This window comes from Podarcis liolepis, assembly GCF_965112155.1.
Source record: "Podarcis liolepis genome assembly, chromosome: 5".
Lineage (NCBI taxonomy): Eukaryota > Metazoa > Chordata > Lepidosauria > Squamata > Lacertidae > Podarcis > Podarcis liolepis.
This window is the reverse complement of record NC_139556.1, coordinates 27,552,787-27,571,410: the sequence shown is the minus strand read 5'-3', so window position 1 is coordinate 27,571,410 and position 18,624 is coordinate 27,552,787. Positions and strand designations below refer to the sequence as shown.

Genomic DNA, 18,624 nt, shown 5'->3' with positions numbered 1-18,624 from the left:
TCTCAAGCAGAATTAACATTTTTCAATAAATAATAGCACTGCAGTTTCCCAGCATTGACAGTTTCAGAGGAAATTTTGAATTAGTTTCTGATAAGCGATGGCAAAACAAAGTTAGGCGAATGAGGCTTTTTCATTCCAAGTGGGTATTTCTCACAAACTGCAACTGCTGTCCCCAAACCTTTTCAAATGCCCTCCTTCCTGCCCAATACACCTTTCTTCATGTTTACAGATCAAGGTTGAATCCTGACAAGACAGAAATACTGTTTTGGGGGGACAGGAGGTAGGCAGGTGTGGAGGACTCCCTGGTCCTGAATGGGGTAACTGTGCCCCTGAAGGACCTGGTGCACAGCTTGGGAGTCATTTTGGACTCACAGCTGTCCATGGAGGCGCAGGTTAATTTGATGTCCAGGGCAGCTGTTTACCAGTTCCATCTGGTATGCAGGCTGAGACCCTACCTGCCCGTGGACTGTCTCACCAGAGTGGTACATGCTCTAGTTATCTCTCACTTGGACTACTGCAGTGCGCTCTATGTGGGGCTACCTTTGAAGGTGACCTGGAAACTACAACTAATCCAGAATGCGGCTGCTAGATTGGTGACTGGGAGCAGCTGGCGAGACCATATAACACCGGTCTTGAAAAACCTACATTGGCTCCCAGTACGTTTCTGAGCACATTTCAGAGTGTTGGTGCTGACCTTTAAAGCCCTAAACAGCCTCAGTCCAGTTTACCTAAAGGAGTGTCTCCACCCCATCATTCTGCTTGGACACTGAGGTCCAGTGCTGAGGGCCTTCTGGCTGTTCCCTCCCTGCAAGAAGTGAAGTTACAGGGAACCAGGCAGAGGGCCTTCTCGGTAAAGGCGCCCACCCTGTGGAATGCCCTCCCATCAGATGTCAAGGAAATAAACAACTACCAGACTTTTAGGAGACATCTGAAGGCAGCCCTGTTTAGGGAAGCTTTTAATGTTTGACGGACTATTGTATTTTAATATTGGAATTTGCCCAGGGTGGCTGGATGGGCGGGGTATTATTTATATGTTCAGGTTTCTCGGCTATGTAGTAGGGAAAAGCTCTTACCTGATAGGATTGTCCATTCTGTTCACAGTGAGAAACGCCGCTAGGTTCGCTGTGTAGGATGAACACACAATAAGAGTGAAGAGCCACCAGCTACCCATCACGATCCGCATTGCCATGGAATTGACTGCAGATTCACCACCTGAAATATAAGAAAATGAGTGAGCTCTTGGGAACTTATTTACAAAGGCTAATGCCGGTCTGTAACTCCTGTCTGGTAGTTATCTGTTAGCATTCTAAGCCCACAACTTTTGTATTTTAATGAACATCATCATAAAAAGCTGGATGTACACACACACAAAAAGAAACACACATTTACACAATTGTGGGGATTAAAAGACAAAATGCTACAGTTCTGCGAACTCTGTACCATGTGATCTGTCTGCTTGTGTAGATCAAGTTTTACACTACAGGTTGAAGGTTGTATATTTGAATACACGGCCATGGTGGGTGGAAGCCACACTCCATGACAAAAATGTGCATGTTAGGGAGTTTAATAGTCTGCATCCCAATCCCTGAGATAACTAGTTTTTAAGGGCAGGGAGGAATATTCAACTATATAGTAATATTTAACCATCGGAGAACCTATTTGTCATTTGCACCACCACCTCTTACTAGGTGAGTTAAATGAATGTGTAAATTGGCTCTGAAATTCCCAAGTGGTTTACTGAAACATATTCAAAAACATCAAAACATTAATGACATATTTTTATTGCTTCTTCTTGGTTTATAGCACTCCTTGTAACATGTCTAAAATTAGACACTGGACCTGCACGTGTCTCATGGGCATTTTACTAATATAAACATGTTCTTCATCAAAATTTGGACATACTGAGGCAAATACATATTTGACCTGGGAATGTTCAGAACCCTTCTGAGAAGTTTCCCTGGTCCTGTCAACATTGTGATTTCCTCAAAATCCCTCAGAAGCTTTGGGAAACTTTCCAATTGTGCTTTGCATTCCGTTTTAGAAGTAATCCACTAAAAGCTAGAACTCACTGAGAAGCGTCCACAGCTTTAGTGAAACTCTTTTGGCTTCTCCTAAAATTCAGAAAGATTTTGCTTGTTAAGAAGCTAAATTCACTTCAGATCTTGATGGCAATTCTATTGGGCACAACCCAAAGAAAAACATTTCCCACAGTGTTTCCTCAGTGCATTGTCAAAAATCACCATGTAATGGGACAAACTGGTCATGCGAAACCATATTTAGGGTGAGTGAAACATCACATTTATTTATTTATTTATTGCATTCATATCCCACAGTTAGAAAGGAAAGTGTAATGGTATAGGAAGCAAAAAGCTGAAAATCCCCATACTATACTATAGAAAACTATACAAGCCTGACCAAAACTAATCACCCCAAGCAAAGATGGTGGCGTTAGTTATTTATTAAGATAAAACAAATTATGAGCAAGAGACTATGGCGTTAGTTATATCATTTCTTGCTGTTTTTTAAATCATTTATGGGGATAGATGATTCCTACACAATTGTGCTTCTCCTTTAATTCAAAAGCACATTCGCTATCAGTCGATCTTTGATTACACCTGTTGATGGTTGCTTAATTTAAAGTGCTTCTTTTTTTATATTACTGAAGCTTGTGAGACAACTATCTCAATGAGACCACATTTAGTGGGCAACGTTTCCCATTAAAAGTTTTGCATCTTGCTCCTCTCCCAATTTCTTTTCTAACAACCTTGCAAGATGTATCCTTGTAATTAAGGGGGGGATTACTTCCATGCGGTAATCAACAAAATTCAGCTTGAAATGCAAGACTTCAAGTGAAGTCAGTTGACCAAAGAACACATTCGGGAATAATCTAGAAAAGAAGAAGAAGAAGATCTCTACAATTCAATTTGTTTTGGTTACAGATTTGCTTATCTCTAACTTTGAAATTAAAGGGCCAGAAGATTTTTATATGTAGCTGGATCATTCCTATTAACTTGTGGAAGGTTAAGGAATAATGGAACAAGCTCTAATCTACTCTTCACATTATTATTTACCAGACACTAGGCAGGGTAGGACCATTGTTGTCTTTATTTACTGTCCCCCTTTTTGCATTTCTAGAGGCATCTATTTGGGCTAAATGGAATTTGATCTGATCCAGTTACATTCTTAGGAGTCTGCTTCACTGCATGATGAGATACTGCCGGCTACAGCATGCATTGAACTAACTCTCCCCCCAGTAGGAGCACAGGCTGAAAATAGGTATAATACTGACACTGCAAAAAGAGTGCAGCAGTTAGGGAGGGACGTCCTTTTAGTGTTGAATGCCACAGTGGACCCTGCACTCCATGGAAAATCCCTCTTGCCCTTTAACCTCTGCTCTTTCAGTCACTGATCAGATTCACATACAGAGTTTAGCTATAAGAACAACAAAATAATGTGGTGAGGATTTTCCGCATGTTCAAAACAGGGATGGAGGAGGAATTAAACAGATTTATACACTGAATCTGGCAGTTTCACTCTGGCCGAGTCTTGTTTACATCGGACTGCCTATTTTACTGAGTGCCCTCTAATACCTCAGCAGCTCATTCATAGTCATCTACATTTCTGCAGTATAATTATGTAACTGTATTACAACATACATGTTATTTCAGAGGTACACACATTTCTGTATTTATCCGTTTATGTGCTGGTTACTTTAGGAAACCTGGGTTGTATATGCATAACATATGTGAGAGTTGTTTGGGATTCTTCTGCTCCAGTAGCTTGGGCTCAAAGAGGCAAGGTAGCTTGTGCGTTTGAGACAGACCTTGTATCAGAAAATTTATTTCAGAGGCTCAGCTAGCTTTTATAGGGCAATGCACATCAACTGGAGCTACAGTTAGCAGCTCTTGGCCGCAGCGAGTAATTTTTACTCCAGTCACTTTTCAAAAAGTTCACCCTGCACTTAAGACTAATGGCACTTAAGGCTTTTTTTATAGCCACAAAGCATAAATACTACAACAATTTGCTATAAATATAAATATATATAGTGGGGGGAAACTTCAGCACATTTACATAAGCCATAAAATACTACCCTCCTAATGTCCTAAAATAACAAACAAAACATATTTATATGGGTGTTTTCAAAAGTAGAATAATTTATATGTGGGGGTATACTGTAAACCACCCTGCGAAGGGCGGTATAGAAATTTAATAAAGAATAATAAAATCATGCCTTGTTCACTCACAAGTATATAATTTGGCACAAACGGATTATTTTGGGTCAGCTTAAAAGACCAACATAGTGTTTTGTGTATCACTGCCCTAGAATACTACTTTTAAAGTGTGAGGGAGAAATAAAATAACAACTGAAAATGAGACTTTAACAAGCAGCTTGGAGTACAGAAATATACATGTTTTGTGTGCTGTGAAATCATGCTATGTCAACTCAAAGCGTATTGTCAGTAGCAGAACAAGTTCTGTAATGTACCCTTCAAGCAGTTATTTGCGAAAGGTTAGTCCACGGCCTACCCTTTTGTGCTGAGACTGAAAAGTAGTGAATAGCCATCAGTACTGTGGGTTTTTTGTCAGACAGAAAAATACTTGACCAAGTACCTTGCTGAACAAAGGCCCCGTACACAATCCAAATGGCACTGTGAAGTGTTGAGGAAGCGGAGGCAGTGGACTGAGAAGAGTTCTGGGCTCTTACTGCTTGGATTCGGTTCAGCACAAAGATCAGGACGCCAACAACAGGGATGGCCGCAGCGATGCAAGCCCACACCGCAAAATCAAAGGGGGCAAAGAGAGAAAAGATGTTGATCTTCTCTTCTGGTTTCTTGATCAGGATTCCTACAGAATAATCCATATAGCGCTTGCTGAAGTCTACAACACTCTCCCGTTCCGGTGTGATAGTGATGGCGGAGATGGCCAAGTCAGCTCTCTGCAAAGGGAACAGAAACAATGGTCAGAGCCTTTCCTGGTCCAGTGGAACTATCTGCCATTCAGCAGCAAAGGAAAGGTGGGAAGGAGGGAGAAAAACTGCTAGGTTCTGCTCCAAAAAAGTTATGGCGGAAAGGGGAATAAACAAGTCCCACTCCACCAAAGACCAGGACTAGATGCAGCAATCTACTCTGGCTATTTGCAAAAAGGAAAAAAAAATGCATATCTAGCCCTGCCGAGCTGCAGGATGAAGTGATTGGCGTCAGGAAGCACCACAGAGCTGGGAATAGATGAATTGGTGTCTAAATGGTGCTGTAAGGCTTTTTAAAGCAAGGAGGGGATGCCATCTGAGTTCCGCTTCAGGCAACAAAACATATTGGACTGACACTGGCCTCTGCATATTTTAAGTCCTTCAGAATGAAGAAGGGCTGGTGACATTATCACTGGTGTGGACACAGATTCTGGTGGGGGAAGGATGTGATGCCCTGCTTAGCATAAGGGCAGCGGGTTAATTAATTTTGGGTGGAAATTCTCCTGTTTCCTTCTTAGGCTGCAGGTGATGGCATGAAGGTTTCAATGTTCTACCATTGTAAAACAAAGAAAGAAAGAAACGGATTTTCTACCCATAAAAAACTAGAATACCACTGGGAGCCTTTCTCTCTTGCATGCTTCCTTTCTTTGTAGGGGAGAGGGCGTTGTGAAGAACATTCAGACTAAATGGTAAAGTCCAGGGGGGGGGGAGGAATGCACGGCATGATTTTGTTGCGTATGCAAATGAACTATAATTGCAGGACCCTTATCCATTCAAATAAATTTCAGTACCCAAGGTCTGGGATTCAAAAGGCTGGGATGTGCTGAGTGGAACTGCGACTATTGACTGCTTCAAGTGAAACAGTAGGTCAGCCTATGTCATAACAAAGCTCCTTTGGAAAGTCCCCTCCTTGTCCACAACACCTTCCCATCTGCGGCATATGTGGGGCTGCTCTTTGAAACACACAATTCCAAAACCACTCTAGATGTGCAAAACATTTCACTGAACCATTAAGAAGAAGAAAGCACAGGGTGCTGGTGATTGCTTATTACTGCATACAACTCACTGTATGAGTTGTGTGCTAACTTGTTTTTGTACGCACTGTACCCTACATCAATGCATGAATTGTGTTGCAACAATGAATAGAAATGAACAATTGGAAACAAGGTGGAGAAGTTTGCATTCCTAAAACGATTTTGCTGTGAAGAATAACATGCTGATGGTGTCCCTTTAACACTTAGCAGGAAATGGACAGATCAAAAGAGGAGCCCCATAGTCCTGCCCAGGCATTCTGCCTGTGTGTGGGATTTGCATATGAGCTCTATACCAGCTCCCACTTCCACTTGCGGAAGGTGATGGACTAAAGCAGGGAGCTTCTCCAAGGCCTTCCACGACACAGCTTCTCCCTATACAACAGCCTTTCTCAATCTTGATTTCCCAGATGTTGTTGGACTACATCATCCCTAGCTTGCAGGATCAGTGGTCAGGGATGATGGGAACTGTGGTCCAAAAACTGCAGGAGGCCCAAATTTGGGAAACCCTTGTCGAGGGTTGAGAAAGGCTGCTCTACAACTTGGAGGTGAAGCTTTGCATGCTCAGCCCTGCTCATGTGTAGCTTTTTTCACATGCGCAAAATAGCCTATCCTGAATAGCTCCCAAAGCAGATTGATTTTCTGAGGACTGAGTCTGTTATTTCAAAGCAACAAACAAAGAACGAAGGTGACATGAACATCCAGGATAATAATAATAATAATAATAATAATAATAATAATAATAATATTTCTACGCCGCCTATCTGGCTGGGTTTCCCCAGCCACTCCGGGCAGCTTTCAACAGAACATTAAAAACAGAATAAAACTTCAAACATTAAAAGCTTCCCTAAACAGGGCTGCCTTCAGATGTCTCATAATTCGGATAGTTGTTTATTTCCTTGACATATGATGGGAGAGCGTTCCACAGGGTGGGCGCCACTACCAAGATGCTTTGAAATAGTGATAAGATTAAGGATATTCCTGTACAGCATTATAGCCATAACAGTTTTTTGATGTTATGTTTTGCTTTCATTTGCATCTTAAACTTTCTCCGAGCAGATATGCTAGGTGACAAGCAATACAGTATAACGCAATAGAGCAAAAATATTAGGAAATGGCCACACCATTGAATATAAATGCCTAAGATTTCATTCTATCGCTATGACAATGTTCAACCTCGGTCAGAAATGAAGTGATGTTTCCTACAAAATATATTCCAGCATCTGTGCTCCTAAGGATTAAATTGTGAAATCTGTTCCGCTTTGCTTTAAGCAGCATTCACTTAATCCAAGTGAACACAAGTGCCCCCAAATCAGTTGCGACTCAATCACTTTGAGATGTGTTTTCCATTTTCTACATTTTAAAAGTCTCTCTCTCTCTTTTTAAGGCAAAACTATAACTTGCTCTTTGGGAAACCACTCAACTGTTCATTATAAAATAGCATTACTATAAAAAGCATGCATCTAGCCCACTTGGAAATCAAGGTGGAGTGGCTTTTAGTAAGAAAGCGATAGCAGAAAAGATGCCATAAAGCATGTAAGGGGAATTCATAGTCTGCTGTTGTGTGCATATAATGTACACCCCTATTTGTAAGTTCCATCCTTTAGCCATTTCACAAAGTTATCTGTTTTAGAGTGGCCACTGGATTTCTCCTCTAAACAAAAATTCAAGTGCAATTCCAAATTCCTCCTCAGGTGAAACATTTGCAGAATTTCAAGGGGAAACCAAAAAAAAAGTGTGTTGACAAATCTAGCAAAGTTTCACAGGGAGAGATTCCTAGGATTTCACTTCTAGGCTAAATTGAAACAGGAAGTTTGTCTTTAGGTAAAATATCTGAGATATTCAAAATAAGCCGATATTGTTTCAATAAGGCTAATGAAATCTTCCAAGGATTTCTAGCACATCCCAAGTATGTACATTTTGATGTTAGAAAGGCAATATTCCAAATATTAGTCCTTTAATTGCAGTAATTATTACAGTGGCAATATTCTGAGACAGGCAAAGTGGCTCCATATAGTTGACATGTTGTTGTTGTTTAGTCGTTTAGTCGTGTCCGACTCTTCGTGACCCCATGGACCAGAGCACGCCAGGCACTCCTGCCTTCCACTGCCTCCCGCAGTTTGGTCAGACTCATGTTTGTAGCTTCGAGAACACTGTCCAACCATCTCATCCTCTGTCGTTGATGTGTTACATATCCTCAATTTAGGTCAAATCCTATACCCATTTACCTGGGAGTAAGTCTCATTAAGCAGGTATAAGGGATTAGGCAGGTATAGGATTGCCTTGTTGAGTTCATTCTCCAATTATTATTATTATTATTATTATTATTATTATTATTATTACTACAGTGGTACCTCTGGTTGTGAATGGGATCCGTTCCAGAGGCCCATTTGCAACATGAATAGAATGCAACCCGCAGCAGCACGTCTGCGCACTATTTCTACGCATGCGTGTGACATCAATTTGCGCATCTGAGTATGCACAAACGGTGAAACCCGGAAGTAATCGTGAAGCAAATGTATCATGAAGTAAACGTAACATGAGGTATGACTGTATTATTATTACCGGTAATTGAATTTATATACCGCCCTATACCCGGAGGTCTCAAGGCAGTTCACAGAATATATCATCTTTCTGCCCTATATACCTTGTTAATTAGTTCTCCAATCATGCCATTCCACGAGCTGTTATGGAGCTGTTGCCCGTATCTGCCATCTGGAGATTGATATATCTCATACTTGAAGCCCAGATTCTTCGAAAGTGCATCCAGGACGTCAATGGAGAATCCTTTATAGCGCTTGGGCTGTCCAAGTATATTCTCAGCCACCATAACAAAAGGTTCTTCCTGAGAACAAAGCAAGGTTTAAGCTGATGCTTAAATGGAAATTTAAAGATGATTAATCAAAGATAGTCCAGCTCACGGTATCAATGGAACCCAGAATGGTAATGTTGCCAAGCCTCCAGCACTTTAGCTTCACATTTATTGGATTGACTTTCCAGGGGGGGGGGCGGGGGCAGGGAAAGACTTCCAGGATAAAAGTGAGAAATCTGTTACTCGTTCTTCCATTATTCATAATTTTAAACCAACCCAAAAATACATCTTAGAGTGGCTGGCCCCCCGAGGTACTTTGAGAGTTAATGAACTGCACTTTGGAAACCACAAGACGACAAGGGATCCTGTAGGGTGATGGTTTCAATATGACATAGTCTACACGCTCACTTGCCAGGGGGATGCCAGCCCAACTGATTTTACTGCCGTTGCTCTTGGCTATCTATGCAAAGTGCTGCTGACATCTTCTCGGGGGTAGAACAGCTCACCTCCTGGACAGACAGGAGATCTGATCATGACCCTTAACAGCTGGAGGGGAGAAAGCGAATAACAGATTGTGTGTGTGTGGGGGGGGGTGTCCTAAAGATCTCACTGAAGCACTCTAAGTTGCTTTAATGCACTGTGATCTTAGAGAATAGCAAAAGCAAAAGGGAGGGGGGACAAAGAATTGAAGCTGCGAGGTGGAGGGGGCTTGCATACATCATATTGCAGACTAGAGTCTCTTTTCAACTTGGATTTGACATCACAAACAAGCAACTGGCATGCCCATACACTTTTGATACAGAAAGAAAACAACATATTGAGGTCACAATGTTCAACGCAGCAAATAACTTCTAAGCTAGGTGCTGTTTTTGCAAGTACATTGTAGGTTTTTCTTTTTCCAGAGCTGCAGTAGGTTAGGAATCAGCCTTTCTCTATTTAGTTTATTTAGTTCAAAATCTGAGCCATAAGTCAGATAGCACCCTGCAACATTTTAGTGTGTGCGTGGAATCCCACACCTCTAAAAAAACCTCATTATCATTGTCAATGGACATTTCTACAGGAAGTTATAAAACAAAGCATGGAGACAACTCTAAGATGGCAGGCAGCACCTTTGGCAGGCAGCACCTTTGCTAAGGAAGCTTAAGCACTGTTGCTAAGTTACCAGGTGAAGGAATGTTGACCATCCCACCTTGGACTCCCAAAGCAATAGAAAAAGCAGGAGAAGCCAAATGGAGGGTAATGCTGGGGTAAGTTTGTTCAGGCAACTTCCTCGTGTCCATGTTATTTCATCCACTCCCCAAACATACTGCCTGGTATGAAAGCGCTTACTGAAAAGAATGAAGAGGCCTACCCCTGCTTTAAATTAAGAGTGGGAACTTGGGTGCGGGAGATAAGGATGTGGGTCTGCTGAGGGAGTTTAGAGTGTGGGGAGGGAGATTGGTTTGACCCCAGCCTAGAAGGCCTAGAAGGCTTCCCCACACAAGCGCAAAAAAGGGGGAGGTAACTTGAGGTAAACATGGGAGACTTGTGTGGGGAGGCACTTGAGAGTTAACAGGAATCTCAACTCCTACTCTGCCCTACATGACAAAGGAGGTAGAGGACAGATATAGTCCCCCCACACAGGGTGGACAGCTAGAGATAAACCTGAGGTGGAATGGAAAGGTTTTGTGATGTGGAGTTGGGCTAAGAGGAGAGGGAGTTTTGAATCTCCAGTTCTCCCACCTTAAACAAAGAGAGGGAAACCCTGGGCAATGTAAAATTGAGGCAGGGAGAGCAAGCATGACTAGCAAAGTGAGCAGGGGGGCACCCCCTACTAGTACATATTTATTAGCTCTAAGTGTTACATAAGTACCATACTGTACTGCAATGGAATATGGGAGACCACAAAGAATTATGAGCTAGATGGACCAGTGTTCCGACTGTTTCCTGTGTTCATGAATTGATTGTCAATGGCCTGTTCTTTATTCTATGCACCTTTTTTTTTTTAGTATTTAAAATTGCAAATCACCTTGGGTGCCTTGGCAGAAAGGCGGTATAAAAAGGCAATACATAAGTAACATTTTGATACCTTGACACAACATTCATAAACTCTAGTTTCACATGGCCCTTGCAGTGGAGAATCTCCAAAAATGGAAATTCTCATGGATGTTTTCCTGATTAGGTAATACCATGCATAATGCAGCATTCATGTGCTGCAGGTGACAAGAGAACTGAACAAAACCTTTACAGTGTGTGGGGGGGAATAAACGATGAGTTAAGGAAGGAAGGAAGGAAGGAAGGAAGGAAGGAAGGAAGGAAGGAAGGAAGGAAGGAAGGAAAGAGAGAGAGAGAGAGAGAGAGAGAGAGAGAGAGAGAGAGAGAGAGAGACTAGCAAGTAACATTTCTGAGCATTTTGCTTCCTCAACTCAAATATGGTCATACCAAGACAGTCACCACTTTCAGTGTTAATCCTTGCAAGTCACTGCCCAAGCGCCGTTCCTGCAGACTGCCGTTCAGCCCCTTCTCAGAGTCCCATGTTGCCAACTGCAAATGGAAATAACACAACAAATATGAAGAGGAAATAATACATTTGTAATCTTTGCATAAAATACTTCAAAGAGGAGTTAGACGAGAAAGATGCGTGAAAACACAGAAAAGGCTGAGAGAGCAGAAGAACGAAATGTTCTATTATCCAAACAATTTTATGATCATAATTACAGAGCTTTAAATGGGTTGCACAAGAACATTGGCCGCCTGTATTATTTCAAAACATTCGTTCCTATAGATCATTTTTGTACATCTTTACAGCAAATTGTTTGTCTCTTTATCAAAATGGTTGCCTAGGAGTTCTGTTCCCATAATTATGCACATTCATCTCAGGGCATTTTTGCATTTCTGACTTGAATCAGTGTTGGTTTGAAGCATCTGATACAGGTATCTGACACCACAAATCTGGACTGTAATGCATACTCTGTTTAATCATGCATGCTAAGACATTAATGGCAGTTCACCCAGTTCAGCAATGGGCGACATTTGTGGCCCGGTGCGTGGCTTCCCCGTCCTCCTGCAGCCACACCGTCTTGCCAACCATTGCTCTGTTCCCCTGGCGATGATGGGGCCTTCTGGGTTCCCACCAAACCCAGATTCAAATTTTGATCTATGTGTAGTGGCCTGGGGGGCAGGGCAACCGGAGCAGACTGAGTTGGAGCAGGCTTCACTCTGGTCTGCTCATAAACAACAAAATAGGGAGCGGAGCTGCCGCCAGCCGCGCAGTCAGCCTCAGAGTGTTGAGGGACATCGTCAGAGGAGAGGAACCAGAGAGAGGCTCACCGGCTTCTTGAGCAGAGTGGCGCCAAGGTGCGGCCTCCCTGAGCAGAGTATTGGGGTGGGTTGAGCCCTCTGAAAAGCTAAAGGCGCTGGGTGGTAATAGCTGTCCAAGCGCCATGGCGCAGTGGTAGCAAAGGCGCCATTAGGGATATGAACCATGTGGAACATTGTACCAACCTGATAAATTAAGCAAGCTGAATAATTGCAAAACTTAAAACTATATTCACGCATAACAGCATCATAAAGTTGGAAAGTCCATCAAATCTAATGGCCTGTCACAGTAAATGGCACACATGTTTCAAAGATAACAAAGGCGGAAACTCCTCCCACTTTGAGAAAAAGCCACAGACTTGGTCAGATCCTTGTCTTAATGTGATGAGAGGAGAGGCACTGTTCCGTGATCTCAGATGTAAATATAAGCTTATTAGCAAAGTCTGGAAGTAACTTTTTTTCTTCATTTTTAACAGTACACAAATTCTGGATCCTATGATCACCTTCAGGGCTGGCCCACACATGAGGCAAGGTGAGGCAGTCGCCTCAGGGCAGCGGGCTCCAGAAAGCTTGGTGAGACAGCAGATCCAGTCTCCATGCCACTTGCCATCACCACCTTCTCCACCATGTGCCTAGGCAGCAGTTTGTGTGTGCATGCAGCAGTGGGCACATGCCAAAAAGATGTACAGTGGGTGTTCTTTGGCATGCAGGCATGTAGCAGAGGCGGGAGTGGCATTTTGTGTTTTGCCTCTAGCAGAAAAATGTCCTGGGCCAGCCCTGATCACCCTTAAGCACTTATGACCTACAAAACTTAAAACTGCATTCTGTAGCAGTCATTAGGGGTATGCATGTGGTTTCTGTAAAATCAGTCAATTTCCTTTCCAGCACATTCACTAAAATAAAAACGAAGCAAACAAACCTCAGCATCCGCATTGTCTCACACTGGCTGCCGTAATGCTGGGACACAAAACAATACAGCAAGTGAAGCCAGAGGGGATAGGAAAAGCAAGAACCCTGATGCCTGTTGTCCCTGCTGGCCAGTTGGCATTGCAAACACATCAGGCAGCACTGTGACACTTCGTGACAAAGCCCTGCCACTGGGTTTTGTTCAAGGGTGCCACAACTTGGCAATCATATTCAGGGGCACTGAGAAGAGGACACGGTGAAAGCTATTAATATAAGGCAAGGTTGCTTTAAGATCCTGTCTGCCACTGATTCTGGGCGCAAAGTGCCTGGCAGATTGTTCATTCCAACATTTGTTTCCCAAATCACATCACATCCCAACTCCACTCATTCTGACAATATGGCACATCTTTGGATGGTCCAGGGAGGCCATCGTCATCTTGTGTGATGTTGGCCACCTGGTGCCACCCACCTTTGACTGTGCTGGACCTTCCATTCCTTGGTCGCTAGGCCAATCCAAGTAGGGGTATATTTAAGAGAGCAGCCAAGTGCAGCTCTCCCTGTTTGCTCAATGTTGAAGGATTTTCCACCCACCCACCCAGACTATTAAAGGTCCACCCAGTGGGGAGCTGGCAATTTGGCATGTGCACCTTACTATGGTTTACTTGGTATCTGGGAACAGTGAGGATTTTTTCCCCTGCAAGCAAATTGGCCGGCTTGCAGGTTTTTGCCTACCTCATAGCGGATAAGGCATTGGGCTGGATCCTTAGTTGTGGGGATACCCCATTAGAGGGATTCAGGAGGATGGAATCTGTCTGGGATTCCACAGAGGGACCAATGGGCCAATATACCTCTCCCAATGGTGGCCTATGCAGGGTCATTGCACCCAATTCATGTCAGGGGTGGCTCCCAGTACAGAGTCAACTTCACTGGGTTCCTATTAGGTAGCAGGCAAGCTGCCTGATGCTGGATACATGCCCAACGCCTTAGCCAAACCTACTCTTTCCTGTAATCAATAAAGTTATGGCCTAATTCAGCCTAATACCAGTCTCCTGTGTACATTCTTTCAACCCTCTCTGCACCAGCCACTGACGTTATGTCCCTGTGGTGGCAATTTCTCTCTCTCTCTCACTAATGTATCTATTTCATTCCAATAACAAATCGCTTCCCACGTCAGTGATAACAAGAATTATGCCATTTCATGTACAAAGAGAGTTATAACGATTAAAAGCACTTTCATAGGTAAAAATAATTTCAAATCCCATACAGATACAGCATGGGGTAAAAATCTCCACTTAAAAAGACTCCTGGAAGGTCTTCAGTAGGTGCTGAAAAGACAACAGGAACAGCCTTACCTGTCACTCTTCCTTAGTTTTAGATATGAAATACTAATGTGGTGGAGTACAGAAGAAAGTGAGAGCTGCTGTTTCCCAAAGACTTCTGACTGCCTCAGAGAGAAATGAGGGGTCATTGTGCTTCTGCCAGCTTCAGTGAGGCAGAGAGAGACTAATGCGCCTGCTTGCTGATGCTGCCTTCTTAGAACAAAGCTGGCCACTGTTACCTAATGATGACCATTAATGATGACACTGTCTACCTGAAGGAGACAAGTTGTGCATTGTGAGCTAATGATGATGAGGCCTACTTGAAGGAGAAGGACTGGCCATTGTGACCTAATGATGACCCTGCCTATTTAAAGGAGATGGATTGACCATTGTGATCTAATGGTGGGGGGGGGGGGGAAGAGCCCAATTATGGTCAGCCAAGACCCCAACAACTAGAAATGTGTTATCGGGGAATACAAAGCCCTATTTCTCAACACATTTTCTTCCCTTGAACCTCCCTGATTAACATCTTGGGACTTTAAGAAGAAACTGCTGGAGCAGGCCAATTGAGTCCAGCATCCTGTTCGGACAGTGGCCAATAAGTTGCCTGTGGAAAGCCAGCATGCAGGATCTACGCACAGGAGCATTCTCAGCTCCCGCAATTTCCATTATTTGGAATTTAGAAGCCACAGAGACAGAGCTAGCCACCCTTTCTTTTTCCAGTGCAGAAGGTATCCATAAAATTTAGAAGCAATCTTCACATTACTGACAGCTATTGAAGTCTCTTTTATACTGATGAGTTTGGCTAGATTTTAGTAATCTAGGGATGGCTGCTAGTTTCGTCAGTTGCTGATTCCTTGTGTTTCACCTCTGAGTATTAAATGATTTTCTGTGTTTTATTGGAATGGTTTACATATTATTGTTTGCAACGTTGTGAGAAATTTTCTGAAATACAGGATGTAAATTTATTTTTAAAAAGAGGAATATTAAGAATCTGTTGTGTGCAAGAATTATGGCAGGAATGCTTTGACAGAGTATGATCAAATGATAAAAATTCAAGCTACAGGAAAGGAGATTTCAGCTAAACATAAGAAAGGACTTACTGACAGAAAGAGCTTTTTCACAGTAGAAGGGACTTTCTAGGAAGGTGGTGGGCTCTCTTGCCTAGAGGCTTTTAGGCAAAGCTGGATGGCCATCTGTCATGGATGCTTTATATATGATTCCTGCATTGCAGGGGGCTGGACTAGAAGACCCTTGGGGTCCCTTTCCAACTCTACAATTCTATGATTGTATGAATACAAATCTAACCAGTGGGGGGGTCAGTTTGGTCAAATAGTGCAGGGTCGGTTCATAAGGGTAGAGGCGGTCCTAGAGGTATTGCGGTCAGGAGTCATCTAACACACAAAATCTTTTGATCTTATTAAATTTAATAATGACTAAGTCTCATTGAAATCAATAAAAAAGGTAGTTGTTACTTACTTTGGATGGCTTGGGACCTTTCTCTTTAAGGCTAAGTATTTGTTAAAGGTAAAGGTAAAGGGACCTATAGGTCCAGTCTGGGGTTGCGTGCTCATCTCGCTCTATAGGCCGAGGGAGCCGGCGTACAGCTTCCAGGTCATGTGGCCAGCATAACTAAGCCGAGCAGTGCATGGAAATGCCGTTTACCTTCCTGCCGGAGCGGTTCCTATTTATCTACTTGCACTTTGACGTACTTTCGAACTGCTAGGTTGGCAGGAGCTGGGACTGAGCAACGGGAGCTCACCCCATTGCAGGGATTCAAACCGCCAACCTTCTGATCAGCAAGTTCTAGGCTCTGTGGTTTAACCCACAGTGCCACCCGCGTCCCTTCAAGTATTTGAAGAAATCTGAATAAATTCAGCACCAAGGCCAGGGAATTCTGAAAATCAGCCAGCATAAGTAAGATTTTCTATTATGTTTGACTCAAAAAAAGAAAAAGAAAAGAGCTACAATTTGCTTCTTGCATATTAAACAGTCCAAAGAGGAGGAGAATTTCTCTAATGCATGCTTATAGTTTCCTTTTATTTCATACCAGCCAGCACATAAAAATCTTTTTTGTATGCAAGGGTAAAATTCTACACTGCATTCAAAAATAATAACGATGCAGATAAGGTTAATAACAGGACATGAAGAAAGCTTTTTACCAAAAAGGCTCCCCCCTCCTCTGAATCTCTAGGCCCCTAACCATCCCATTTGTTCACAAATGTGTCGATTCTGAGTTGCACTTGTTCTAGGAGGCAGGAATGCATTCTGTAGGATCGATGAATTTATGGATACAGACACCTGTTTTTGACAGCTGACCTGTCAAGATCAGTGCCTGAAAAACTAACTTCCAGCACGGTTAAACCAAATGAGTCCTGCTGCTGTTTGATAAGACTTGTACAATCCTCATTCCTTTCAGAAATTAGCTATACCTTCTTCCAGGACTCTCAGAGCCAGAGGTTACACAACAGTCATCAACTGATGCGAGAGATAACAGCTTCTAAATCTGTAGAAATTTATATATAAAATAAAGCAAGAGATAACAGCTCCTAAATCTGATGATGACAAACAACTGCTCACAGGCATCAGCCAGTTATAGAACAAATCTGTTGGTCCCCAGAAAATATATCTGCCAAGGCAATCCAGTTTATTTCATTTATTTTTAAATTCTTGATTTACTGAATTGTGAAGTTGGCTCCCTCAGATCCCATAGCCCAATATTTTATTTTATTTGTTAAGTCACTTAATAAACAGCAGTTTCAATAGCTAAATAATTCGCCAGGTGAGTTAAATGAGAAAACGGCATGTACATAACCAGACCCATGCACAAAGAGGAACAGAGTCAATGCTTTAGGACAAATAATATCAGAGTTTTGATATAAGAAAATCAGAATGACAAGAACTGTGGATAGCCTTGGCATAAGGATATTTTCAGGAAGTTTAAGGCAGTAGTCTCATTTTGTAATTTTTGAATGGTACATGGAATTTTCTTTGGGGAAGGTAAACCGGAATATTTAAGGGTGTATGATCCATTTTACATCATTCACATTCAGAAAGTCACCAATTAGATTAGTCAGGATTAAGCAATGCACTCATTAAATAAACTTTCATGCTTTCTTCCAATCTCTTGACTAATGAGCAGAAGAAAATGGTTGTGCTTCTGGTTAAACCAAAACAAGCTATTGGAGAATTTCCTGCAACTTCCTCTTGGTCTAATCACAGGTGAAATATTAACTTAAACTAGACAGAAAGAATCCTGCTTACATATGCAATTCTTATATTTGTGTTGTACTGTTTACTGTGGCAGATTGTTTCAATGGATTTTCTTTTAAACTTTCATTGGGTATTGATTTCATTTTGTAACATATTTGTGTTAAATATGTTGTCTGCTCTTTTAACATCCATAGTGAGATAATCCTTGTAACTGGAATGTCAATATTCCGAGGATAAACATAATCTGTATCCATATTGTAGGGGAAAGTATTGGATTGGCTCTGTTGCCAGTTTAGTGTGCAGCTTCAGCTATCAAATATGCATATAGGTCCAATTAGGGGAGAAATATATAGGCAGTTATACTTTACTTCCTGTCTCGCTACTGACCAAGCCACCTGTGTCTGCATCTGGTAAGAATTTTAAGGCTGAGTGGGGGAGACGTTAGCAGACATCCAAATGAGACTTTTTAAGGGTTGCTATCCTGAATTCAGATTGCACTAAAGCCTCCTGGCACAAAGAAAAATATAATGGCTGATTCCCCATCTCTGGAAATACAGATGTTACTCAGATCTTGTTTCCATCCTTAGAAGAAACACACAGGTTTCTTGGTAGGCGGCCAAGAGAAATAGGCATTCCTTACATTAAAATAAGTAGAGATTCGTTTTAGGTGTGCTATGTAACAAAAAGAAAGTCATTATAAAGTTGGTTAGAGCATGATGCTGATAATACCAAGGTCACAGGTTCAATTCCCAAACAGAACAGCTGCATATTCCTGCCTTGCAGGGGGCTGGACTAGATTATCCTCAGGGTCCCTTCCAGCTATATCATTCTATGATACTATAAGCCAGATTGGCAGGGGCACAGCTAGCTGCCCCGGCACCCACAGCGGTGGAGTGGGGCAAGCCACCCACGGGGGTGGGGAGAGTTGCTCACGGAGGTGGGGCAAGCTGCCCACAGGGGTCACTGTGGCAAGCCACCCACGGGGGTGGCACGGTAAGCCACCGGGGGGGGGGGGCAGCATGGTGATCCGCCCAGGGGCATGGCCGGCGAGCTGCCCATGGAGTCCGCCTGGTGGGCACA

General features: G+C 42.6%; 1 protein-coding gene across 6 annotated transcripts in view; it reads right to left on the bottom strand.

Moving 5' to 3' along the window:
• Positions 1 to 18,624, bottom strand: part of GRID1 (glutamate ionotropic receptor delta type subunit 1) — a 716,702-nt gene that overhangs the window by 74,998 nt on the left and 623,080 nt on the right. For all 6 annotated transcript variants that reach the window (XM_083502465.1, XM_083502466.1, XM_083502469.1 and 3 more), the window contains exons 9-12: positions 11,231 to 11,332; positions 8,645 to 8,842; positions 4,612 to 4,936; positions 1,074 to 1,212 (exon numbers count right to left, since the gene is read on the bottom strand). In XM_083502465.1, coding sequence (XP_083358591.1) covers positions 1,074 to 1,212; positions 4,612 to 4,936; positions 8,645 to 8,842; positions 11,231 to 11,332 — 764 coding nt within the window. The remainder of the gene's footprint in view (positions 1 to 1,073; positions 1,213 to 4,611; positions 4,937 to 8,644; positions 8,843 to 11,230; positions 11,333 to 18,624) is intronic.